Source organism: Oryctolagus cuniculus, chromosome 20 (assembly GCF_051225735.1).
Source record: "Oryctolagus cuniculus isolate XC-2025 breed Fujian yellow rabbit chromosome 20, ASM5122573v1, whole genome shotgun sequence".
Lineage (NCBI taxonomy): Eukaryota > Metazoa > Chordata > Mammalia > Lagomorpha > Leporidae > Oryctolagus > Oryctolagus cuniculus.
Window position 1 is genome coordinate 24,153,777 of NC_142886.1, and position 26,966 is coordinate 24,180,742.

At 48.0% G+C, this 26,966-nt stretch overlaps 1 protein-coding gene and 1 long non-coding RNA gene across 20 annotated transcripts in view; one reads left to right on the forward strand and one right to left on the reverse strand.

The window, feature by feature from the left end:
* Positions 1-23,292, forward strand: part of LOC103351691 (ribosomal oxygenase 1) — a 32,445-nt gene extending 9,153 nt beyond the window's left edge. For 6 of the 16 annotated variants that reach the window (XR_016226593.1, XR_016226584.1, XR_016226585.1 and 3 more), the window contains 3 exons: positions 16,134-17,013; positions 17,287-17,455; positions 20,404-23,292. This is a non-coding gene — a long non-coding RNA (ribosomal oxygenase 1). Of the gene's footprint in view, positions 1-13,855; positions 14,000-16,133; positions 17,014-17,286; positions 17,456-20,403 lie in introns of those variants that run through there. The other 10 variants (XR_016226588.1, XR_016226587.1, XR_016226580.1 and 7 more) reach the window with 6 other exon arrangements.
* The window catches only part of HEATR4 (HEAT repeat containing 4), a 59,618-nt gene that overhangs the window by 22,188 nt on the left and 10,464 nt on the right, over positions 1-26,966 (reverse strand). For 2 of the 4 annotated variants that reach the window (XM_089322323.1, XM_070065248.2), the window contains exons 3-11: positions 20,303-21,185; positions 18,956-19,146; positions 17,668-17,808; positions 15,607-15,807; positions 14,055-14,234; positions 5,758-5,937; positions 4,885-5,045; positions 4,148-4,252; positions 1,829-1,947 (exon numbers count right to left, since the gene is read on the reverse strand). In XM_089322323.1, coding sequence (XP_089178449.1) covers positions 1,829-1,947; positions 4,148-4,252; positions 4,885-5,045; positions 5,758-5,937; positions 14,055-14,234; positions 15,607-15,807; positions 17,668-17,808; positions 18,956-19,146; positions 20,303-21,185 — 2,161 coding nt within the window. Of the gene's footprint in view, positions 1-1,828; positions 1,948-4,147; positions 4,253-4,884; positions 5,046-5,757; positions 5,938-14,054; positions 14,239-15,606; positions 15,808-17,667; positions 17,809-18,955; positions 19,147-20,302; positions 21,186-26,966 lie in introns of those variants that run through there. The other 2 variants (XM_070065249.2, XM_089322324.1) reach the window with 2 other exon arrangements.

The following is a 26,966-nucleotide window of genomic DNA, read 5'->3' on the forward strand; positions in this document are numbered from 1 at the left end:
CCAGGCCAAAGCCATGCACCAAAAACTCAATCTGGGGCCAGGGCTGTGGCGTAGTGGGTAAAGCTGCCACCTGCAGTGCCGGCATCCCATATGGGCGCTGGTTTGTGTCCCAGCTGCTCCTCTTCTGATCCAGATCTCTGCTGTGGCCTGGGAAAGCAGTAGAAGATGACTCAAGTCCTTAGGCCCCTGTACCCACATGGGAGACCGGGAAGAAACTCCTGGCTCCCGGCTTCAGATCAGCGCAGCTCTGGGCCATTGCGGCCAGTTGGGGAGTGAACCAATGGATGGAAGACCTCTCTCTCTCTCTTCCTCTCCTTCTCTTTGTGCAACTCTGACTTTCAAATAAATAAATAAAAATAAATCTTAAAAAATGAAGTCAATCCAGGTCTCCTATGTAAATGGGCAATGACTCAACTACTTGAGCCATCACTTGTTGCCTCCCAGGGTCTGCCTTAGCAGGAAGCTGGAATCGGGAGTAGAGCTGACTCCAACTCACATACTCCAATGTGGAATGCAGCTGTCTTAACCACTGGGCCCAATTTGGTATTTTTAATTAGACATTTCTGTATCTTCCTTGTGGTATCAGAATTTTGTTTTACTTGTGAACTCCCTCAAGTACCCAAAACATTGTCCCACACCTATGAATTCTTTTCCTAGCTACATTGTTAGTTTCTGGAAAAATGGTCAATTTATGCTAATGCCTAGTTGAATGCTGAGCTCAACAAATGCTGGTTTGTGGGATCCCAGTCCCCTTAAACTTTTTTTTTTTTAAAGATTTATTTATTTGAGGGGCCAGCACTGTGGCGTAGCAGGTAAAGCTACTGCTTGCGGTGCTGGCATCCTATAAGGGCACCAGTTCGAGTCCCAGCTGCTCCACTTCCGATCCAGCTCTCTACTATGGCCTGGGAAGGCAGTACAAGATGGCCCAAGTCCTTGGGCCCCTGCACCTATGTGGGAGACCCAAAGGAAGCTCCTGGTTCCTGACTTCAGATTGGCGCAGCTCTGGCCATAGCAGCCAATTGGGGAGTGAACCAGAAGATGGAAGATCTCTCTCAGCTGGCGCCGCGGCTCACTAGGCTAATCCTCCGCCTGCGGCGCCGGCACACCAGGTTCTAGTCCCGGTTGGGGCACCGGATTCTGTCCCGGTTGCCCCTCTTCTAGGCCAGCTCTCTGCTGTGGCCCGGGATTGCAGTGTAGGATGGCCCAAGTGCTTGGGCCCTGCACTCGTGTGGGAGACCAGGAGAAGCACCTGGCTCCTGGCTTCGGATCAGCGTGGTGCGCAGGCTGCAGTGCGCCGGTCATGGCGGCCATTGGAAGGTGAACCAACGGTAAAGGAAGACCTTTCTCTCTGTCTCTCTCTCTCACTGTCCACTCTGGTGTCAAAAAAAAAAGAGAGATCTCTATCTCTCTCTGCCTCTCCTTCTCTCTCTGTGTAACTGTGACTTTCAAGTAAATACATAAAGCTTTTTTTTTTTTTTAAAGAGAGGTAGAGTTACAGAGAGAGGGAGAGACAGAAAAATCTTCCATCCACTGGTTCACTCCCCAAATGGCCACAATGACCAGAGCTGGGCCAATTCAAAGCCAGGAGCCAGGAGTTTCTTCTGGGTCTCCCATCTGGGTGGGTACAGGGGTCCAAGCAGTTGGGCCATGCTCCATTGCATCCCCAGGCTATTAGAAGAGAGCTGGATTGGAAGAGGAGCAGCAGGTACACAAATTGGTGCCCATGTGGGATGCTGGTGCCACAGGCAGAGGTTTAGTCTACTATGCCAAAACCTGAGCCCCCTTAAAAACTTCTTAGAAGACTTTCCTCGTGTTGAGTAGGTCTCACCTGATTGCATCATGCAGCTCCTTCCCAAGGCTCATTTGTCCCAGTGCTTGAGCAGCTGCTTGCCTCACTTCCTTATTCCAGTCTTTCCACATCAGCTGGATCAACTTGCATTTCATATCCTGTCAACAAGTACAATATTTATATCATTGATTGAATATCAGTTCTGTACTTGGCATTGTGTCGTGTTTTTAATCCATCCTTTAGTTTCCCAAACAATCCAGTCAGGCAGATGTTATTACCATTTACACAGGACAAAATAGAAGCTTTAAAGAACTTGCCCAAGGTTAACCTGGTGGAATGCTGAGCCAGGACTCAAATTCAGGTCTGTTTTACAAGCTCATCCTTTAAAGTACTGTATAGTGTTGGGGATGACCTAATGTTCCTGGGAGACAGAAAATTTGAAAGGAATACTTAATGGGGTGACCAACTTAGCAGTTTTCTTGGTTTTCATACTGGAAAGTCCCATGTTCTGGACGAACCAGCACAGTTGGTCACCCTGTACGTATACCTCTGAGGGAAAGAGATTACTGAAGTTTTAGTTGATGACTGTAAATGTGTGCAAGCTATTCTCCCTACCTAAAACATTATTTTTGACCCATTCCTGGTACCTGATGTTTGCCTACTCTAGGATTTAGCTCAAAAAGTATCCTTAGTAGGCCAGCGCCACGGCTCAATAGGCTAATCCTCTGCCTGTGGCGCTGGCACACAGGGTTCTAGTCCCGGTCGGGGTGCCGGATTCTGTCCCGGTTGCCCCTCTTCCAGGCCAGCTCTCTGCTATGGTCTGGGAGTGCAGTGGAGGATGGCCCAAGTCCTTTGGCCCTGCACCCGCATGGGAGACCAGAAGCACCTGGCTCCTGGCTTTGGATCATCGTGATGCGCTGGCCGCAGCACGCCGGTCATGCGGCCATTGGAGGGTGAACCAACAGTAAAGGAAGACCTTTCTCTCTGTCTCTCTCTCACTGTCCACTCTGCCTGTCAAAAAAAAAAAAAAAAAAGTATCCTTAGTGAAGTCTCCTCTGCCCCATAGAAGCATAGGCAATACCTGTAACACGTTAAGCTGTTTTTGTGATAGCTAGGTACAATATTTACCGAGAGAAGACATGTTGTCTTTGCTGCCCCAATACTGGTATAGGGCCTAGCAGTGCCGGAAACTGCCTGCTGCATAAGTGAAAGAACTCATAGGTATATGCCTTTCTTAATTGCATCATGAAGTCTAATTCTGACATGAAGTTATCATCTTTACCTCATCCACTGCTACCTATGCATGTCTTTACTTTCAATTGGCAGTTCTGTGTGACAAGTACCATAAAAGGGAATGTGCAAATGAGTCAAATGGTGTTCAAAGGGTACTTTTAAAATGCTCATTCTGATTGAGGTGGCCCAAGGTGGGATTCTGCAGTTCTAACAAGTATCCAGATGGTGCCTGTGGTGCTGGTGCTACAGCACTTGAGACAGAATTAGCCCTAGTCCAAAAATACTTTAGGTGTTTGTATTGACTGGCCAGATTTTGTGTTTCCACATCAAAACATGAGGGTCAAAAAATGACAGTTGTTCACTTCTCATGGGAATTCCAATATTCTGGGCCTTTCTGAAGATACCCAATATAGGAAAAGATAGAGTCGAAATAGCATTTGGAAAGGTGACTATGATTTGAAGATAATGGTAAAGGAGGTCAGGGTTCCCTTGCATGGAATCTTCCTCTTCAATTCTAGCCACGTCCAGTGCTTCTTCACAGAACTGTAACTGATACGTCCAGCCCAGGCTAATCTCTCTCTCCCTCTCTGAAAAACTTTTAAGGGAGTGCTTACATTTTCTTCTTGTTCTTGAATCATGTGTTTTTGTTAGTCTTGTTGCTCTAACTACAGTGTCAGCTTTTTAAAGCAGGAACTGTTTTCTATGTGTGTGCTGAACACATAGGGGATCAGGAAAGACACTCACAGAGTTGTGTTGGGTGATTTAAGCTAATGCTTCTTAAACCCGGTGGTGAAGGACAGTTTTGGGGAGGAGAGGATGTCACTTACTGACACTTTATAAAGCCCATTGACACAGAGGCAGTATCAAATTACTATAAATGCTTCTAAGCTCTTCCAGCTTTTGTGCTGATTTCATTGTGAATTCGTTAGTTTGTGGACTGCCAACACTGAGAAGCACTGTCATAAGCCATAGAAATAATTCTAGTTTAGGAGTAAGGTAGCAATGTGGGGACAGAGGTCTGTTTGTAAGAATGGGACACTAGGTGGCAGCAAAAAGTGGAAAGGCTCCCTAACCCAGCCTTGCTTAGGCTTTTCCATCCTGGAAGCAAAGAAAGAAGCAGCTTACTAAGCAAACATTTCCACTGATCCGAGAGAACGCCCGGCAGGCCACAATCCGGTCCTTCCACTGGGGGCTATTGAGTTCCACGGCAAGCATGGTGTGTATCAGGGTCTGAGGAAATGGAAGACTTGAATGGAGATTCACAATCACTTTTAGAGATACTAGAACCCTGAAGAAGTTACAACCTATTACGCCACCCAACATAATGTCCTAAGTACATGAGGTGCCCATTTTTAGCAAAGGAAAGAGTGGGATCACAAAATATGAACACTCTTCTGTCTAACGCAACTGGATTGTAAATCAGGAACAAAATACCAACTTAATCTGAACAGGAAGTTCCTGGAGCCTTCCCTTTTTTACTTTATTTTTACCTCCATAATGATTTGTCTGTTCCTTGATCATTGTGAATTTCACATTTCTACTGTAAGTAACTAAACACAGTATTCAATGTGAGTTGTTTTCAATGGCAAACTTTCAGCAGAGGCAAATTCTACAAGTCATAGCTCTTCTTAGATACCGTTTGCAACCTGCTTTCCTCACTTTTCTCTGAGCTAGCTATTGTCATTTCTGCCTGCAAACACCACTACATCGAGGTTCACCCACACTTAGTCCATTTTAGCCACATACTTGAGATCACCCTACCCACACCACCTGCATTTTGGATTCCTTATATGCACTGACCTCAAATGCCCAATTGTTCCCCGTACTTGGTTTCTTTCTCTAACCCTGTAATGGACACGTACTGTCTTCTCACTGAGATGGCTCAGGAGGATGCAGGCCTGTTCCTCAGTGTCCTCATTCTTCTTGTAAAACAGCTGGTGGAGGATCCTCTTTATCACGCGGTAAGTGGCAGCCCCTTCCACAGCCAAGCACTGAGCAGCAGCCCAGCTATCCACAGTATTACCTGCCGCAGTGGGGAGAAGAAAGGGGTCCAGAGTGGTCATCGGTTCCTCTTGCCCCTGCGAGAACAGCCTGTGGATTGGTACCCAAGGCAGCTACCTGCCTGATCATCTCACTTCGCCGTGCTCCACTCAGTCTAGAAATCCAGTCCTATACGTAATCCATATTTAAATGGAGCCTATCACAATTTTAAATATAAACTGAAAATCTCAATGGCTAAGTCCTAAAGGCTCTTGTTAGGTAACAGCCAGAGGCATTTGTGGCTTTCCTGGGAGGTTCAGTTGTTTCTCCCCCTGGAGACTGAGAAGGCTGGGGTGGGAGGCCTTCCTCTGATAGGAATGTAGCTGTTGAGTGTATGCAGACAGCCAGTTGTCCTAGTCAAGGCAAGGAGAAGCTCATCTCTTGGAAACGGTAGTTAGGCACCGTGGGCCTGTCACCTGACAGTCTTTCATTAAAAAAAAAAAAAAAAATCAGGTTGTATTGAAGAGGACATGGTTTCTAGTCAATTGCATCTATGAAAAGCTTAGTCCAGGGACCCCTTGGTGGCAGTGTACCTATTTTGTAAAAGAACATAGGATGAAGTAATTTCTGAGCGTTGTAACATAAAGTAAAGCCAAACCCAGTACAGTAGACACCACAGAACATAACGGTGCGGAGGAAAGGACTGAGAAGGCCGGTGGTGAGATGTCTCGATCACGGTGATAACAGGGACTTACCCTTCAGAAGGGCAGTCTGCATGATGTCCTGGGCAAGAGGATTATGCGCTTGTATGGCATACTGGCATATTGCTGCTGCCATCCGCACATTGGCATTCTTGTCACAAAGAGCAGCTTCCAGCCAGGGCTGCAGAACCTCTGGCAAGTCCTGGATGGTTGGGGCTGTCGTGGTCGTCTTGTCTGTGATCAAAAGAGCCAGGTAAGAGAGTAGCCACTTGCTTTTCTCCCATATATAGCCTCCATCCCATGGCCATATGGTGGCCAACCTCAGTCTCAGCTGTAGGTGCTTACTGCTACTTAAATGTAATTACTGGCCGGCGCCGCGGCTCACTAGGCTAATCCTCCGCCTAGCGGCGCCGGCACACCGGGTTCTAGTCCCAGTTGGGGCACTGGATTCTGTCCCGGTTGCCCCTCTTCCAGGCCAGCCCTCTGCTGTGGCCCGGGAGTGCAGTGGAGGATGGCCCAGGTGCTTGGGCCCTGCACCCCATGGGAGACCAGGAAAAGCACCTGGCTCCTGGCTCCTGCCATCGGATCAGCGCGGTGCGCCGGCCGCAGCGCGCCGGCCGCGGCGGCCATTGGAGGGTGAACCAACGGCAAAGGAAGACCTTTCTCTCTGTCTCTCTCTCTCTCACTGTCCACTCTGCCTGTCAAAAAAAAAAAAAAAAAATGTAATTACTGTTTAACTGAGTCCCTGTAATGGGCAGGATTTTTGCTTAAGGGTTTAGAGCACACTGCTGTGCTGGTATGCTGGTTCATAGTTCTTTATCTTCTGGCCTCTAAAGACCTATATTCAAGCCAAAGAAGAGCGTTTCTAGCTAGGCTATGGTGACCATCACCATTATTTTCGTGATGAAATCCACCTGTTTACCTCATACAGCTTTATATTTTTAATAATAATAGCAATTGTATTTAGGTAGTGCATTGACATTAATTACATAATGTTTACACATTCAGTCTTCCAACCCTTACTGACTTAGGCAAGGCAGGTATCACTGCAGAACTCACCAGGCAGGCTTTTTTTTTTTTTTTTTTTTAAGATTTATTTATTTGAAAGGCAGAGTTACAGAGAGAGAAAGGGAGAGAAGGAGACAATGCATGCTTGTATCCACTGGTTCACTCCTCAGATGGCCACAAGAACCAGGGCTGGGCCAGGCTGAAGCCAGGAGCTTCTTTCAAGTCTCTCACATGGGTGCAGGGGCCAAAGCACCTGGGCCATCTTCCACTACCTCCCTGGCACATTAGCAGGGAGCTGAACTGGAAGTGGAGCAGTCAGGACTTGTACCGGTGCCCATATGGGATAGTGGAGTTGCAAGTGGCAGCCCCTCACCAGGGGCTGGGAACTCAACCCAGGTCTCCTACACTAGTAGTGGGGTCCTAGCCACTTGAGCTGTCACTGCCGCCTCCCAGGGTCTGTATTAACAGGAAGCTGGAGTCCAGGAGCAGAAGTGGTCATCAAACCTAGGTATGCCTATGTGGGATGCAGGCGTCTCAACCATCAAACCAAACACCTACCTCCATCTGTCCTTTTTATTAATGCTGTGCACCAATATACCATCTATTAAGAATAGACAACAGGTTGAACATCACCACTCTGGAAATCTGAACTGCTCCAAAATCAAGGTAATGCCAGCATGATGTCAAGTGAAAAATTCCATAGCTGACCTTTTGCTAATACTGTATAAAATACTACCTTTACGTTGTATGTCTAAAGTATATATGAAACAGAAATGAATGTCATGATTATACTTGAGTCTCATTCACAAGATATCTCATTTTACACATGCAAATACTCCAAATTCCTAAACAGGTCAAAACACTTCTGTTTTTGTTTTTGTTTTTGTTTTTGTTTTTTTCCAGATAAGTATTTCAGGTGAGGGCTACTCAGCCTATAGATGCAACCATATGTATTTTGTGGACAAACAGAAATCAATTGACTATTTCAAGAAATGAGGGGGTGGTGTTGGTGGCATGCTAGTTGGATTTCCGGCTACTCCTCTTCTGATCCACCTCCCTGCTAATGCACCGGGGAAAGACGGCCCAAGTACTTGGGTTCCTACCACCCATGTAGGAGACCTGGATGGAGACCCAGGCTTCTGGCTTCAGCTTGACCCAGCCCCTGCTGTGTGGCCTTGGGTAATAAAACCAGTGGATGGAAGCTTCTCTCCCAACTCTGCCTTTCAAATAAATAAATGAAAGGAAGGGAGGGAGGGAGGGAGGGAGATTTTTCCTTGGGGAGGTAACAAGACAAATCAAAATGAAAATTTAGAGATGTGGACATGTGAAATGCACAGCTCTCAGGAAGACATGTATGTCTTCCTTTGTAAGGATGTGGGAGACCTAGAGATAAGATAATATTTGTTGCTACCTATTGAAGGTTTCTCTATGTGATAAGCACTGGAAATCTCTCAATCCATTTAATATCCAAATAAATAAGAATATATAATTTAAATATATTTATATGTGGAAACTGGGACACTGAACCAGACCTGGTTGATGGGTCAGGAAAGGTTCTGCAGGGCTAGGAACACCTTAGTTGAAAGTTGTAGTGCAAGTATAGAGTAGAGGGAGAGGCTTTTCCAGCACAGGGAGCAGCAGACCTAAAAACCTGGAGGAAAAAATGCCTCTATCTGGATTCAGTATGAAATAAATGAAATAAAACTTTTTTAAAAAAAGATTGATTGGGCCGGCGCCGTGGCTCACTTGGCTAATCTTCCACTTGTGGCGCCAGCCACCGGGTTCTAGTCCCGGTTGGGGCGCCGGATTCTGTCCCGTTGCTCCTCTTCCAGTCCCGCTCTCTGCTGTGGCCTGGGAAGGCAGTGGAGGATGGCCCAAGTGCTTGGGCCCTGCACCTGCATGGGAGACCAGGAGGAAGTACCTGGCTCCTGGCTTCGGATCAGCACAGCGCGTTGGCCATCACAGCCATTTGGGGGGTGAACCAACGGAAAGAAGACCTTTCTCTCTCTCTCTCACTGTCTGACTCTGCCTGTCAAAAAAAAAAAAAAAAAAAAAAAATTGATTGGTGGCCGGTGCTGTGGCCCAGTGGGTTAACACCCTGGCCTGAAGTGCTGGCATCCCATATGGGTGCCGGTTCTAGTCCCAGCTACCTCTCTTCCAATCCAGCTCTCTGCTATGGCCTGGGAAAGCAGTAAAAGATGGCTCAAGTCCTTGGGCCCCTGCACCCACTTGGGAGACCCAGAGGAAGCTCCTGGCTCCTGGCTTCGGATCGGTGCAGTTGCGGCCATCTGGGGAGTGAACCAGCGGATAGAAGACCTCTCTCTCTCTCTCTACCTCTCTCTGTAACTCTCTTTCAAATAAATAAAATAAATCTTTTTTTTAAAAAAAGATTGATTCATTTATTTAAAGGGCAGAGTTGCAGAGAGAGGAGATTTTTGATCAGCCGATTCACTCCCCAAATGGCTGCAATTGGCAGGCCAGGGCCAAGCCAAAGCCAGGAGCTTCATCGGGGTCTCCCACATGGGTGCAGGGGCCATTTTCTGCTGGTTTCCCTGGTGCATGGAGCTTCATCAGAAGTGGAGCATCCGGGACTCCAACCGGAGCTCATAAGGTATACTGATGTTAACAGGCAGAGTAACCCGTGGTGCCACAATGCCAGCCCCAAAATGAAATTTTTTTTTTTAAATTTTTTGACAGGCAGAGTGGACAGTGAGAGAGAGAGACAGAGAGAAAGGTCTTCCTTTGCCGTTGGTTCACCCTCCAATGGCCGCCGCGGCCGGCGCGCTGCGGCCAGCGCACCGCGCTGATCGGATGGCAGGAGCCAGGTGCTTTTCCTGGTCTCCCATGGGGTGCAGGGCCCAAGCACCTGGGCCATCCTCCACTGCACTCCCTGGCCACAGCAGAGAGCTGGCCTGGAAGAGGGGCAACCGGGACAGAATCCGGCGCCCCGACCGGGACTAGAACCCGGTGTGCCGGCGCCACAAGGCAGAGGATTAGCCTAGTGAGCCACGGCGCCGGCCCCAAAATGAAATTTAAAAGCCAGTAACTGTGTAGTTAGTCCCTGCCTTTAAGGTGTTATTTCCCTGTAAACAGACTGTTATGGCAGAGTGAGAAGTTTGAGGAAGAAGTGAACCTCTGATGCCACCAGCAGCAAAGAAGGGGGAAGTCAGTGCAGTTCATGTAAAAGTGGAACGTGGTATCTCCACACTTGGAGGGTTGAGTGTCAGTGCTGTTTGTCTTTTTGACATTTCATCATGTGAGCCCTGTGTCTTCTTGAACCACCTTCTCAGTAGGTTACAGCTGTGGCTCTTATAGGAGGGAATTTTTTTGTTTTTAATTTATTTACTTACTTGAAAGGCAGAGTTAGAGAGAGAGATCTTACATCTGCTGGTTGACTCCCCAGATGGCCGCAATGTCCAGAGCTGGGCCAGACCACAGTCAGGATCCAGGAGCTTATTCCAGGTCTCCCACATGAGTACAGGGGCCCAAGCACTTGAGCCATCTTCCACTGCTTTCCCAGGTGCATTAGCAGGGAGCTGGGTTGGAAGTGGAGCAGCTGGGATGCAAACTGGTGCCCATATGGGATGCTGGCGCTGTAGGCAGCAGCTTAACCTACTTGCCATTGCACCAGCCTCAGGGAGGAAATATTTTTAAAAAGATTTATTTATTTGAAAGAGTTATAAAGAGGGACACATACACACACAGATCTCCCATCCACTGGTCCACTCTCTAAATGGCTTCAGTGGCTGGGGCTGTGCCAGCCAAAGTCAGGAGCTAGGAACTCCATCCAGGTCTCTCACATGGGCAGCAGAAGCCTAAGCACTTGGGCCATCTTCTGCCTCCCTAGGCACATTAGCAGAAGCTGGATCAGAAGTGAAGCAGTGGAGCTTGAACCAGCACCCATATGGGATGCCAGCATTGCAGGTGGCAGCTTAACCCACCGTGCCACAATGCCAGGCCCTGAAAATTTTATTTTTTTAATTGATTACTACTAGTAAAAAAAAAAGCCATGGGCATTTCTTTTTGAAAAGATTATAGACTATTGGAAAAAAATGGCAAAATCCATGATTCATTTTACAAAATTTTAGAGTACAAAAGTTGTAAGTAAAACAACAAAAATCCTGAAAACTATGTATTTATTTATTTTGGACAGGCAGAGTAGACAGTGAGAGAGAGAAAGACAGAGAGAAAGGTCTTCCTTTTCCATTGGTTCACCTTCCATGGCTGCTGTGGCTGGCGCACCGCGCTGATCCAAAGCTGGGAGCCAGGTGCTTCTCCTGGTCTCCCATGGGGTGCAGGGCCCAAGGACTTGGGCCATCCTCCACTGCACTCCCAGCCACAGCTGAGAGCTGGACTGGAAGAGGAGCAACCAGGACAGAATCTGGTATCCCAACTGGGACTAGAACCCGGTGTGTTGGTGCCGCAGGTGGAGGATTAACCTATTGAGCCATGGTGCCGGCCAAAAACTATGAATTTCAGGGCTGGCATTGTGGTGGTGTAGCAGGTTAAGCCACTGCCTGTGATGCTTATGAGCACTGGTTCAATTCCCGGCTGTTCCACTTCTGATCCAGCTCTCTGCTAATGTGCCTGAAAGCAAGTCCCTGGGCCCCTGCAACCATGTAGGAGATCCCAATGCAGCACTTGGCTCCAGTCTGGCCCAACCCTGGCCATTGCAGCTATTTGGGGAGTGAACCAGGAGATGGAAGATCTCTCTCTTGTCTCTCCCTTTCTCGCTTAATTCTCCCTTTCAAATAAATAAATAAATGCATCTGAAAAAAGAAAAAAAAACAACTATGGGGGCTTGCACTGTGGCACAGTTGGTTAAGCCCACACCTGTGACACCAGCATTGCATATGGGTGCCAGTTCAAGTCCCAGCTGCTCCACTTCTGATCCAGCTCCCTGGTAGTGCACCTGGGAAAGCAGCAGAAGATAGCCCAAATCCTTGGACCCCTGCCATTCATGTGGGAGACCTGGAAGAAGCTCCTGGCTCCTGACTTCGGCCTAGCCTAGCCCCAGCCATTGTGGCCATCTGAGGAGTGGGCTGGTAGATGGAAAATCTGTCTGTCTCTACTTCTCTCTCTCTTTCTAACTCTGCCTTTCAAATTAATAAATACATCTGTTTAAAGAAAAAAAGATATGTATTTCATTTATGTAGTAAATTCTAAAGTATTAACAAACCCAGCAGACTAATAATATAATCTGGTAGAATTCAAAAATTTAACAGCAGAGTTTGTCAGTAGAGTTACTCTACCAATTAAAGGGGTAGAACTAGGGACTAGCTTTGTGATGCAGCAGGTTAAGCCACCGCTTGCAATGCAGCATACTATATCAGAGTGCCAGTTTGAGCTCCAAGCTGCTCCACTTCCAATCCAGCTCCCTGATGATGGCCTGGAAATGCAAGGGAACATGGCCCAAGTGTTTGAGTCCCTGCCACCCATGTGGGAAATCCAGATGGAGTTCTGGACTCCTGGTTCCAACATGGACTAGTCCTAGGCATTGCAACCATTTGGGGAGTGAACCAGTGGCTGGAATATTTCTCTCTCTCTCTCTCTGTCACCCTGCCTGTCAAATAAATAAGTCTTAAAAAAATTAAAATAAAACTAGAGTATGTCTGATAAAATTCAACACCCATTTTTGTAATAAATAGAAAAGTCCACATATGAAGGAACTTCAAAAAGTTTGTGGAAAATGGAATTAGGACGGCGCCACGGCTCACTAGGCTAATCCTCCACCTAGCAGCGCCAGCACCCCGGGTTCTAGTCCCGGTTGGGGTGCCGGATTCTGTCCTGGTTGCCCCTCTTCCAGGCCAGCTCTCTGCTGTGGCCCGGGAGTGCAGTGGAGGATGGCCCAGGTGCTTGGGCCCTGCACCCCATGGGAGACCAGAATAAGCACCTGGCTCCTGCCTTCAGATCAGCGCAGTGCGCCGGCCGCAGCACGCCGGCCGCGGCGGCCATTGGAGGGTGAACCAATGGCAAAGGAAGACCTTTCTGTCTCTCTCTCACTGTCCACTCTGCCTGTAAAAAAAAAAAAAAAAAAGAAAATGTCGCTCCCCCTCTTCGTGGAGGAACGACACAGGACCCTGCGCTGTTCTCTCGTCTGCTCGGCCCTCCCCGGGTTTGCTGCTGGTTCTTCCCGGGTTGGCTACTATCCCTTCCACCTCCGTGGAAGGGCAGTTCCCCCTGGCCACATTCCCCACTTCCGCAGGGGAGCGGCACACCGCCGGCCGGCTTTCTCGGGGGCTGCACGGGTTCCCTTAGATGTTCCCCATAGATGTTCCCGGTGCATGCCGTCTCTCTCCTCCTTTATAGTCCTCCTCCGCCAATCCTAACTCGGCTGCCCACACGCCGAGTACGCTGCTCTCCAATCAGGAGCAAGTCCTACAGTTTATTGGTTGAACTGGAGGCAGCTGTGCGGAAGCTGTTTACTTCTCTCCCAGCGCCATATTGTGGGAGAGCAGATGCATAGAATAAGTCCTAATTCCAGTAACTCAGTCCAGTCCGGATTGCTCCCCACAGAAAAAAGAAAAAAAAGAATTAAAAGGTAAGTTTGGGTATGAAAAATTTTGAAATCTTTAGTTTTCCCATAACATACATTTCCATGAACTTTTTGAAGTGTACTCATAGTTTCTGGCTGTAAAGGATGGGTCTCCAGAAGAAGCTCCTGGCTCCTGGCTTCTGCCTGGTCCAGTCCCAACTGTTGTGGCCAACCTCTCTCTCTGTCTCTACCTATCTCAGTAACTCTTTTAAATAAATAAAATAAATCTTAAAAAAAAAAAAAAAAAAAGAACAGGTCTCAGTGTGGGAAAATGTGAACTCTGCAAGCCTCTGAGCAAACGACAGGTGATGCTGTGTCATGAAAAAGCCCTGTCCTGGAAGTCAGGGGTTTTAATCTACTGTGGATAAGATGTGTATAGTCAGGTCGGTCTCTGGTCTTGGCTTCCACATTTTTTTTTTAAAGATTATTTATTTATTTGATAGGCAGAGTTAGAGAGAGAGAGAGAGAGAGAGAGAGAGAGAGGAGGAGACAGAGAGTGCTTCTATCTGCTGGTCAACTCCCCAGATGGCTGGGCCAGGAGCTTCTTCTGGGTCTCCTACATGGGTTCAGGACTCCAAGCACTTGGGCCATCTTCCACTGCTTTCCCAGGTGCATTAGCAGGGAGCTGAATTGGAAGTGGAGCAGCCGGAACTTGAACTGGCACCCATATGGGATGCCGGCGCTGTAGGCAGCAGCTTTGCCGGCTATGCTACAGCGTCAACGCTGGTTTCCACATTTGTACGGTGACCCCAGGTAAGCTCTAACATCCCACCAGATCAGCTGTCCTATGGAGTAGTTTAGTCCTTACTCTCGTCTGTGTCCCCGTGACTGGTGACAATCCAGGGCTGTTCCAAAGCAGCTGTGGCACATGTGGCAATGGCTTGGATCCGAATGTCATCGTGCATGTCTGCCAGGCTCCTCAGCAGGCTCTCCACTGTCTCGTGGTGCCACTCGACGACTGTGTCACAGTGAGGGAACGAGAAGAGAACTACCTGGTCAAGGTTAGATATTGTGCTGCAGGCGGAAGACGGGAAGTACCCTTTCCCTAAGGACAACTGAAGAACAGCATCAGCTTAGAATGGAGGGCCCAGAGATGGGTCCTTAGGGATGACCTATGTACCCTCCCAAGTAGTTCCCAGATAAAACTCCCCCCAGTCCTATCCTCTATGTTCTCTCTCTTTGCTTAAACAACTTTGCATTGTAGCCAACTGGAAATTGAAAGGAGCAATAAGACACACTGGTTAAGGTACTTTGTTGTTTGACATAACTGTTGTGGAATTAGTTATTAGCTGTGTGACCTTGGAAAAGTTACTTAGCCTCTGAGATTTCTCATTTGTCATATGAGACTAATACTAGAACTTACCACCACTGAGTTACTTTTGAGGGTTAAATGAGTTAAGTAGATCCAGTGTTTAGCAAAATACCCAACAAGATACTGAGGATTCGATAAATGTTAATTATTGTGATTACCATTGGGTTTCCTTGCTTTTGAGGCTTCAATGTCTTCCTCATTTTAGTTGCTAATTGCTCAGTTTGTAATTAGGATACTTTTATTTCAGTATTCCTACTAAATGTGGGTGCTCCTTGTTCACAGTTCTTACTCAGAATTTCTATCCTTTTTGGACAACTGGTCTAGTTTATCTAATGAATTGCCCTTCCTTATTCAGCATTAACTAAACTGGTCTCATGTTCTGACGGCCAGCAGCTCTTGAGTTCTCAAATACTTGCGAGGCCATTATTCTGCCCAGGTACTCAACCTTTTCTCATAGCTTTGAAAGAAAAGTAGACGCATGATAACCCCAACTCCAGAAATATATTTTAGAGGGAGACTGTTTATATTGCAGTCAAATACAGTTTCTTTTGACGAAGGGTCTTCTTATGAAAAGATGTGTCTGTGAAAAAACTATGTATAGATTTTTCAAAAATTTTTTTGGCACTTCAATAAACTTACCTTTTACATTTTTCCATAAACTCTGGAGTACTCTGCATTCATCATTGCTTGCAACATTGTAAAACATAGTGCGGGCAGCATATTTGGTCCTTCCCCTCATGCATCATTTACTGAGCATTAAGTTCCATAAATCAGCAAGACAGAGTTGCTGCCTATGAGGCGTTCTCCGTGGAGAGAATTTCTGCCCATTACTGAAGTAATACCCATGCAAAAAGCATCCAGATGCATGTATGCATGTGTGCCAGGATTCACCGAACACCCGCTGTGTCAAAGGCTCTCACCTAGTGTAGCCTTGCAGTAAGATTTCACAACAGAGGGATGGATGTTTCAGAGATTGAGAAATACTTGTCCAGAGTGAGGCCCACCCCATCACAGGTCTATACCAGTGCCTCAGGACCCCATCACTCACTTAGAGACCAGGCAGTCTTCCATTCCTGCAGCATCCTCTGCAGAGCCACCAGCTCCCAGCTCACATCCACCCTCGATGGTCTTGCCTGCTTCTTCGATCTCCTGGTCTGAACGGGCACATCCTCACCCACCTGCAGCAGCACATCCTTGGCCGGGGTTGGCAAGGCAGTCCAGCGCAGGGCTCCTTTCACAGGCCTACAAGCTGTGCAGTGTGGCAGTGAGAGATCTCACCCCACTGGCCTTACCTTGCCACAGGGTGCTTCCAGCTAGCATCTCATTCCTAGTCCTCTAACACCAAAGTGAAGCAGAACTCTTGCTAGCAGACTTGTTCGTGGTTATATAGGGAACTGGGTATGAGTCCCATAGGGAATTATGAAAGGTCCTGACTACAGACATGGGAGGCCATGATGATGGTGAGGGAGAGAGATTTGGGGCAGGAGATGAGCTGGAATTCAAATATATATATATATATGTATATAAAATCTATCATAGCATCTAAGCCCAATAATTTTCCTATTTTTCCCCCAGGTTCTTTTAGCTTCATTTCCTGAGATGAGATGATGAATAAAATGGTTATAAGAAGGTATGTCATAGGCCTCAGCAGGGAGGCAGGGTCTACGTGGAGAGGGGGGAAGAAAAAAGAAGGTATGTCTATGTCACTATACTTTCCTCAGATCAATCTCAAGTACTATTTTTTAAAGTTTGATGTGAAAATTCCTACAGCATCAGCTCATTAAATACCCTTTCCTGGGAACAAAGAGGGCAGGGGCCCAGCGTGCCTGTGACGCAAGTGTGGTGGGGGGCAGAGAATGCACGTGACGCAAGTGTGGTGGGGGGCAGAGAATGCACGTGACGCAAGTGTGGCGGGGGGCAGAGAGTGCCCGTGACGCAAGTGTGGCGGGGGGCAGAGCCTCCGTGAAAGCAGTGGGATCCTTGGAGAATTCTTTCAGAGGTAGAATTCACACACAATAAGATTCATCCTGTTAAAGTGTACACTTTTTAGTGTATTCAGAGTCCAACAACTATCACCACTATAATTTCAGATTTCCTCACCTCCCCCCAAAAATCCCATAGCCATCCTTCCTTCCCTCCCCCCAGCCCCTGACGACATTAATCTACTTTCTGTCTTTACGGATTTGCCTGGTCTCATGGAGAGGGCATGCAGAATGGAGCTAGCCTCTGGGGAAGGCAGTGTACTAAAAATAACTCCTTGAGTTTGTGTCACAATGAAAGTCTGCAAAACGTATTCACAAAACCACCTCTTCCCAGTCTCGCAGAAGTGCCTTGCTGTCTTAATGATCAGTGTCTGCATTTTAATGAAGCAGTCAACCAGCCCAGAAGATGACTGACCAAGACCCAGCCCAAGGCGTTGCTGCATTCTAGTGGTGATCCACAACAAAGCAGGAGGGTGAGTGTTTGAGGGGGGATGTGCCCTTAGTGGTCATCATTAGCACCTCTTCTACCCTAGTGGCTACTGCCTATCCAGGAAGCACTAGAGACAGAGGTTCAGGACTGGTGGGATAAACAGCAGGTCACTCCTGCTGTTTGTTTCTGTACATCAGGAGACCCATCTGAACAGTGATTCAGCAAGAGAAGAGTAATGGACAAAGAGACATGGCCTTTTGTTTCCTAAACTCATTTCTCTGTCATCTCCCTCTCCTCTACCCTGTTTGTCTTACAGAATGTAGAATGATGTATTTACGAAATGGAAACTTAGAGCAAAGGAAGACCACAGGACCTGAGAAAGTATAGCCTGACTGTGGAGCCAGCCCAGGGGAACGGGACAGAATGCTGTGCCAGGAGTTGGATGACTTTCCCTTGGAAGCATTAAGATGGGACTTGCCTTATTGGTAATCATTGGCTTCAAACCACTTGATTACACCTAAGTTATATCTGATTTCAATTGGACGTATGTTCCACCAAGCCTCTTTCTAGTTCCAACCAGTATTCTATGAGATGATTTTAGTCGGGTGGAAGGGGATTCTCTACTGCCATGAGCCAGGGAGGAGCCTGAAAGAAACACACTTCCATCACTACCCACCCCCGTTAGCTTCCTGCTTACGTGCTTCAGGAACTGGCTGGGAACTCCACGTTTCTGGGGTTTCAGGGAAGACCTTAGCTAGCTGCTTATTGTACTGATTCAGGTTTTCCAGGAAAATCTGGTCTTTTTTTGCCCCAATCTTGTGGACGATCTGGACTTCATCTGCGAACAAAGAAACAGTGAGCCCCCAGCGCCCTCCTCTTTCTTCTCTTCCCAACTTTCCCGTCACCAGGATCAGACTCAGTTTCTTTTTACTCTAATGGAAGCCTCAGGCCGAAACTGCCACGCTGTGGGCATCCCTTGAAGGTGGCTGTTGCATAGAAATGTCACAGCGGGCCTCTTAGAGAAGCCTTATGGGACCTGGGAGCTAAGGATGGCATCCTCCATCAGGAAAGCAGAGCCTAACTCATACTAAAAAGAGGTACCTAATTAATCCTATCAGTCTTGAATATCTCAATCAGAATTTTTTTTTTTTTAAGGAATACAAATTTCATAAGTACAACTTTAGGAATATAGTTGTTCTTCCCACCATACCCGCCCTCCCACCCACAGTCCTACCCCTCCTCTACCTCCTCTCTCCCCTTGCCAGTCCCATTCTCCATTAAGATTCTTTTTAATCAGAATAGTTTTGTTAAATGCTTGAAGACTTTCAGCTGACAGCAGTTAGGAACAAGATAGGGGTCAGAAAGAAGAAACAGGTTGGTTGGAACATGCAGACCTACACCAGGTATCTTGGAAAGCGCAGCAGGATTGGAGTGGGAGTGGTGGGCATTTATTGGGCAACGTCTGTGTGCCAGGCATTGAACAACAGGCATCATGCTTTCTTGTCTACTATATTTGAAGGACATTTTTAACATTTTTTTTACAAAGAAGGTATATAAGGCTCAGAGTGTTTGTTGAAGGTTACTAAGAAAGGACTGAGCCAGGATTTAAAACTAAATCTGTCTGACTCCAAGGCAAGTGATTTTTTTTCCCCCAGCACAGTTCCTCAGTAAGGGGAATATCTCAAAGTGAGCAAGTGAAGAAGGGTGAAGAGGTAGTTTGTTCCCGAAGTCAAATATTACATCCTCCATGGCCCCCTTAGGAAGGTAAGGGGTAGAGAAAGAGGAAGAGAGGAGACAGTTCCCACAGTACCAGGTAGCACTGCCCCGAGCCCCTGTGCTAGAAACCAACAGGTGTCCCCATGAAAACCTGGTCATCCAAGAACTGTCATCCACACCCATGGCTGTTTCTGTTCACCAACTCTCTTCCAATTCCCTGGTCCATGCCCACCCACCTGCATCCCACCACACGGCTCAAGCTGTGTTACCAAGGAGAGTCTCCTGTTCAAAGGTGTTGTCTGTGGAGTAAGCAAACTTTCCAGCTCTGGGGTTCACTTGTCGGAAGTAGCTCTCATTCTGGGGTTGGCAGATGTTTCTCTTTGCCTTGATATCCTGAGCAGTCTTATTGTTGCTGGGTGTGATTTCATCCGTCTGTTCTTGTGGGGTGTAACTGGACAATCTTGGCATAGGTGAGAGAAAAGGAAATGGGAAAGGGTGGGAGATGAACTCCCCTTTCCATTAGATCCCCAGCTCATTCTCTTTCCTCTTTAAGCCCCACTCATACACATGTGAGCATCTGAAGAACACCTGTGTCGACTGTTAGCCTTGCCCCTAAGGTGCCAGATGGACACGTAGCCGCCAGAAGGGCCTGTTTCCAGCCACCTCTCCCCCCCTTTGCTGGATCCGTGCCTTTAACAGCACGTGACAGATCAATAGAGTGACCATGCTCACTGCATAAGGGTACAATGGTACCCTTAGAGGTTCATGGACTTGGAGAAGGGAATCTGCCTCTCTGTTGTCTCATTCTACTATGTGTGTGGCTATTTATTTATTCACTCAGTGGACAGGCTGCAAGCTCCTTCAAAGTTATATTATAATATTGCATTATATTCCTAGCAATTGACAGACTACCTGGAAAGCAGCAAGAAGGCAATGTGTTTGTCCAATCAATGAATAATAAATAAGTAGATTGCTACTTATTTTTGTTCACTTTTGGAAATCAGAATATTATACCAGCCCTGGTCTTCCTTTAGCTATAAATAAGGATGCAACCCGAGGGATGTAGTTACCCTCTTCTCCCAGGCTGCTGGGGTCTCTGTCCTGCAGCTGGTTGGTTTTCAGGTCAGTGCCATATTGGCTCCTCATTCAAAGTGAGGCAGGACCAAAGCTCAGTGCCATGAGGTCTCAGCTGTCCTCACTTTAACCACAGGTAACACTTCTGGGAGCACCCGAATGACAACTGATAGTTAAATTTGCTGGAGCAGGCAAAGAACAATCCCTCCAAGGGCAGTGGTTTTCAACTGTGGGAGATTTTGTCCCTCTCAGAGACATTTGGCAATGTCATAGCTGGGCAGTGATGGAGGCATCTAGTGGCTAGAAGCCATTGATGCTGCTGACATCTGTGCACACGGCAGCCCCACTAGGGAAAAAAACTGTCTAACCCAGAATGTCAGTGGTGTGGAGTGGAGAAACCTTAACTTTGACAAGATCTCAGAAAGCAGGTAGGTGTTGGAGAACATGAGGTTGACGGGACAGTGCATTCTGAAATACAGAATGGGAGCCCACCTGGGAGTCCAGGGTTCTCAAAGGCGCACCCAAGGCCCTGACCAATCTACCTGTAGTAAACAGGAAGTGGCAGCTCCTGCTTCTTTGTTTCCTGGGGGTGCACACTGACATTCTGATCCGCCTCAAACTCCGCTGTCTCTTCCTCCTCCAGCTGCTCCAGGAGCTCCAGGTCACTGGCAGAGGTGAGCTCATCTCGGATGTGGCTCCAGTCATACTGCTGGCGCAAGAAGCTCTGCCACTTGCTGGGAGACTCCCCAGGCCTCAAAGGACGCTTGCTCTGGATCCATCGGGCCGTGCGCTTGTTCAGCTTCCCCAGCACGACAGCCTCCCAGGCTCTGGCTACTTTCTCAGCCGGCGGGAGCCAGGCTTCCCTCTCCTCCAGGATTATGTCTGGAGAGGGAGGCTGCTGGGTGAGAGGTCGAGGGGCTTCCTGGACTGTGCTCGCTGGCTGTGACTTCCTCCGCCTCTTCTCGGGATTGACAGAGTTGTCTTTCTTCTTGCCCTGGAAAGTGTCCCCCACTGAGGGACCGTGCTGAGGGGCAGTTTTCTCAGGTCGGGCCTTTCTGAGCTGGGGGTGCTGGATGATGTTGTCTGTGTTGTAGAGGTGGTCAAAGCTGTACTGGCTGTAAGGGATGCTGGGCAGCCCTCGCTGCCACACCACCTCCTGCGAGAAGGTGAGGTTGGCAGCAGCCTTTTTCAGGTACTGGTTCTTGAGATGTGTGTAGTGCTGTGGGCTGAAGCGGAAGGCTGGAGGAGCACACGAGACAGAGGCACACTCCTTGCCTTTCGGTTTTGAGTTGCAGAAAAGCGTGCCCCATCTCAGCTGTGGGGGGAGTGGCTGATGCAAGAGAGGGATCTTGCCATTCTGGGTCCTGGTCATATTGTTTCTACACTGCTCGTCCAGAGGCAGGGCCTGGAGACGGGGCCAGGAACCTGTGAACGGGATGCAAAGAACCAGTAAGAGCCTTCTGCCAGCAGAAACGGGAAGCCTACAGCAGCATAGAAAGAATAGGGTCCGGCACTTGGCATCGTGGATAAGATGACTGCATCCTGTACTGGAGTGCCTGGGTTTGATCCCTAGCCCCAGCTCCCAGTTGTAGATTTCTGCCAGTGCAGACCCTGAGAGGTTCTGGTGCTAGCTCAAGTAACTGGTTTTTTCCATGTGGGGGCCTGGATTGAATTCCTGGCTCCTGCATTTAGGTGCCTTCCCAGCTGTGCCACTGTAGGCATTTGTGAAGTGAGTCAGTGAATGAAGCCATTCCCTCTCTCTGCTGTTTGACTAAATAAATTTTTAAAATTTAAGAAAAGAAAGAGAATAACAGAATACAGAGAGGATGGGTGGGAATTGGAGGAAAGGACATGCAAATGAGAAGAACACAAGAAAGAAACGGTGCGACATTGTAAATATTTCTTGTATCACACACATGCTCCCAATTCTCACATTGTTTCCATAGCTCAGACCCTCATCTCCTTTAAGCATTACTGCATTTCAATAGTATACCACCGGGCCGGCACTGTGGCATAGTGGGCTAAGCCTCTGCTTCCAGCACCAGGGGCCGGTTTGTGTACTGGCTGCTCCTCTTCCGATCCAGTTCTCTGCTATTGCCTGGGAAAGCAGTGGAAGATGGTCCAAGTCCTTGGGCCCCCACACTTGCGTGGGAGACCCAGAAGAAGCTCCTGGCTCCTGGCTTCAGATGGGCTCAGCTCCAGCCATTGAGGCCATTTGGGGAGTGAACCAGCAGATGGAAGAGCTTTCTCTGTCTCCCACTCTCTCTAACTCTACCTGTCAAATAAATAAGTAAAATCTTTTTTTTTTTTTTTTTTTGGACAGGCAGAGTGGACAGTGAGAGAAAGAGACAGAGAGAAAGGTCTTCCTTTGCCGTTGGTTCACCCTCCAATGGCCACCGCGGCCGGCGCACCGCGCTGATCCGAAGGCAGGAGCCAGGTGCTTATCCTGGTCTCCCATGGGGTGCAGGGCCCAAGCACTTGGGCCATCCTCCACTGCACTCCCTGGCCACAGCAGAGAGCTGGCCTGGAAGAGGGGCAACCGGGACAGAATCCGGCGCCCCGACCGGGACTAGAACCCAGTGTGCCAGCGCCGCAAGGCGGAGGATTAGCCTAGTGAGCCGCGGCACCGGCTAATAAGTAAAATCTTAAAAAAAAAAAAAAAACAAACCAAGTATACCACACTTTAATTTTGTGTGTGTGTATTAAAGAGTTTCTTTTTCTCTGTTCAAAAGGTTTACAGCATGAAGTTCAAACTGCTCAGTCTGACATTCAGGGTTCTCCATGAGTATGACCCCAGTTTATGACTTTGTCTAGACATGTAACCTCTGCTTCAGCCTGTTGGGTCTTCTTGCTGTCCGCTGAGTATTTCTCCCTCCACGAGTGCGGCTTCGCTGTGTGCTCCCTCCATGGAAAAGGCCTTTCTTCCATACTTGACACAAATTCTATCCATTCTTTCAGGCTCAGCTCAGTTCCTACCTGCTGTGTAATATTTTCTTGACCTATCCAGGCTATTATACCTGAATGTGTAAGTCACTCCTAGTCCATATCACTTCCTTTGATTGTTAATTCTGTGATTCATCACATTGTTAGATATACGGCTCTAACTGTTCAGCCCAAGACCATGTCTTCTGTCTCTCCAGACTAGCCTGGCACTTTTCCATATCACTACTTAGTCTTCATTGTTAAAAATATTCAAGCTGGGGGCCAGTGTTGTGGTGCAGCAGGTAAAGCTGTGGCCTTTGATGCTACCATCCCATGTGGGCACCAGTTGAAGTCCAGGATGCTCTACTTCTGATCCAGCTCCCTGCGAATCTGCCTGGGAAAGCAGTGGAAGATGGCCTAATTGCTTGGACCCCTGTCACCCACATGGGAGACCTAGATGGAAGGAGTTACAGGTTCCTGGCTTTAGCCTGGCCCAGCCCTGGCTGTTGTAGCCATTTTGGGAGTGAAACAGCAGATGCAACATCTTTTCTCTGACTCTCCCTCCCTGTAATTCTTCCTTTGAAATAAATAAAATCAACCTTTAAAAATATTCAAGCTGTATAATATTTTATTAAGTAGGTAAATCACTCTGGCCCTTCCTTAATTATTAGGCAGACCGTTTCCAGGTTTTGACTAGCACAGAAAATGGTAGAGAACTAATGCTTAGATTTAGTGTTTAGCTTTGTTTTGCCCTTTCTTCTGAAGCCCGTTGGCCTAGTAACGATAGTTGGCACTTACGGGGTACTTTGCTGAGGGCTTTATTTACATAGAGAACTTACTATGATCTTCATTCCATCTGGGAAGAAGCTGAGGCTCAGAGATGGTTGGCAAATTGCTTTAGATCACATAACCCATAAGTTGAGGCATCAGGTTCCAATCCCGGCCTGCCAGGTGGCAACTCTGTGCCGTGCTGGCCGTGGCTCAAGCTCCGCTCCCCAGCACTGTGTTGCCTTGCCACTCTCAGAGCACATGGATCTCCTCACACACAAATGAAGCTGAGACCAATTATTCCGTGTCCATCTCTCTTGCCAGAACCAACTGCTGCCCTTCTCTGCACGCCAGATCTGACTTCTTTTCCCCTTGTAACCTGCAGCAAATACCATCCTTCCCCAGGGCCTGATTTCTCCCACTGTGTTCTGTGTATGAAATCTGACCTTGTATTTGTTTCTGTTAAGAGTCACCTTTTAAGCCAGCGCCGTGGCTCACGAGGCTAATCCTCCGCCTGCGGCGCCGGCACTCCGGGTTCTAGTCCTGGTTGGGGCACCAGATTCTGTCCCGGTTGCCCCTCTTCCAGGCCAGCTCTTTGCTGTGGCCAGGGAGTGCAGTGGAGGATGGCCCAGGTGCTTGGGCCCTGCACCCCATGGGAGACCAGGAGAAGCACCTGGCTCCTGGCTCCCAGCTTCGGATCAGCGCGGTGCGCCGGCCGCAGCATGCCGGCCGCTGCGGCCATTGGAGGGTGAACCAACAGCAAAGGAAGACCTTTCTCTCTGTCTCTCTCTCACTGTCCACTCTGCCTGTCCAAAAAAAAAAAAAGAGTTTTTACTGGGATGCCACTAGGCCAGAATTGATAACGTTTCAAATTAAGTCACGAGACAGGATTTTGGCACTGTAGTTAAGATGCCACTTTGGATGCCCATATCCCATATCAGAGGGCCTGGGTTTGAGTCCTGGCTCAGTTTCCAACTCCAGCTTTCTGCTAATGCACACCCTGGGAGGCAGCAGGTGCTAGATTAAGTAGTTGGATCCCTGCCACCCATGTGGGAGACTCAGACTGAGTTCTGGGCTCTGGGCTTTGGCTTGGTCCTGCCCTAGCTGTTGTGGGCATTTGGGGAGTAAAGTAGTAGATGGAAGCTCTTTGTCTCTCTGCCTTTCAAATAAATTAAAAGGGGCTGGCGCTGCGGCTCAGCGGGTTAACACCCTAGCCTGAAGCACCGGCATCCCCTCTGAGCACCAGTTTGAGACCTGGCTGCTCCACTTCCGATCCAGCTCTCTGCTGTGGCCTGGAAAAGCAGTAGAAGATGGCCCAGGTCCTTGGGCCCCTGCACCCATGTGGGAGACCCGGAGAAAGCTCCGGGCTCCTGGGTTCGGATCGGCACAGCTATGGCCATTGCAACCAACTGGGGAGTGAACCAGCAGATAGAAGACCTGTCTCTCTCTCTGCCTTTCCTCTCTCTGCCTCTCCTCTCTCTGTGTAACTCTGACTTTCAAATAAATAAATAAATCTTTAAAAATTGAATCACATGTGATTAATATGATGTCCCCCTAGGATTTCTGCACATAAAACTAAATTTAGTTGTTTCATCTGTTTACAAAGAAGAAGGCAGTGTGGCCACAAGGGCACTCAGTATTTCAATAGCTGGAGTAGAAGAATTAGGGCAAAGGTAAAGGGCAGTCACATGGAGTTATTTTTCCTGAAATAGTATTTACTCTCACTGGTTGAAAATGAACTGTCAGAACATGTCAGTGTCCTCCTGCCTCGTTATTGCTCTAATAAAATACTACACATTCTTAACACATCTGTGTATCAGGATCTTACTAGAGAGAGTTTTACACTTAATTTTAAACTTGAAAAACAGGACGAGGCTCCCCTTGGGAAGTGGGTTAAAAGCCTGGGACATGGTGTGTCCTGCCTTTCTCTTCCTTTCCCTGGCCTCTCATCAGGAGGGGGCTGGCTGTAGCCCTGCGCCTCCAGGGCGCGTGGCCTTTGGGCCACCTGCCCTAGATGCTACTCCACGTGGCTGGTTCCTGGTGCTCGGTATGGACCCAGATTTACCTCTCTCTCTTAGATAAAGCTCTCACTCTCCTATGCTTCTCTCTCACTAAATAAAAGCCTAAAATATATATATATATAAAAAAAAACACAGGATGAGGACTGGTTTCACCACAGGATGGCTGCTTGTATGGAGTGATTTAGGGTGTCCCCAATTTCAAGGGCTCTTCATAAAGTTCATAGATAGTTTATATTATGAAAAACCATATTTCATGTGTTTTAATTTTTTTTGGACCAAAATAAGCCTAGCTTTTAATTCTACTTTTCTACAAATTTTTTCAAGTCCCTGCATATGTGGCATAAAGAATGTTTGGTTATAATGCAAACATCCCAGAAAGAATACCATGTTATCATTATTAGTTATTATAAATTCTAGAGGAATAGCTGTTACTGATATGAGGGCTTATTGAAAAGGAAGGAGGTGGCCGGCGCCGCAGCTCACTAGGCTAATCCTCCGCCTTGCGGCGCCGGCACACCGGATTCTAGTCCCGGTCGGGGCACCGGATTCTGTCCCGGTTGCCCCTCTTCCAGGCCAGCTCTCTGCTGTGGCCAGGGAGTGCAGTGGAGGATGGCCCAAGTGCTTGGGCCCTGCACCCCATGGGAGACCAGGAGAAGCACCTGGCTCCTGCCTTCAGATCAGCGCAGTGCGCCGGCCGCAGCATGCCAGCCATGGCGGCCATTGGAGGGTGAACCAACGGCAAAAGGAGGACCTTTCTCTCTGTCTCTCTCACTGTCCACTCTGCCTGTAAAAAAAAAAAAAAAAGAAAAAAGAAAAGAAAAGAAAAGGAAGGAAACACGTAATAGATCCACTTATATAGGAGTGAGGTCAGGACAAAAGGTCAGTATAGTCAGAAGACCTGTCCTGGGTGCCTTAGAGCGAGAAGACAGCTGCAAGGCCAGGTTCTGCTCTTCCCAGCCATGTTACTTGGGCAGGTGATTAAAACAGCCAGCTGCCTATCCTGATTTTATGTTAAAATGAAGGTTGACACTGGAAATGTGGGTTAACGTTCTTTCTGCAGGCTGCAAGATATTGCATAAATGTGGAGAATTGTTACTATTGATATAGGGGAGGGATGAATTCTTGTTAGAAGGAACATCTCTGTGGTCTCACAGTCAGATGTACTGGGCACTAATGGAAGAATTTGGAAGTATGGGTCCGTGTTTGGCCCAGTGGTTGAGATACCCACAACTCTATATTGAAGAGCCTGGTTTGAGTCCTGGCTCTATTTCCAATTCAGCTTCCTATATGCACACCCTGGGAGGCAGCAGGTGATGGCTCAAGTGCTTGGGTCCCTATCATCCATATGGGAGACCTGATTGAGCTCCAGGCTCCTGGTTTCCACCTGGTGCAGCCCTTGTTAGGAAAATGGTGCAGTTTTATCTATGGCGCGATCTACACCCAGGTATACATCCTAGGCCCTAGCCCCCACGTGGCCCAACCACTGGTGTCAAAC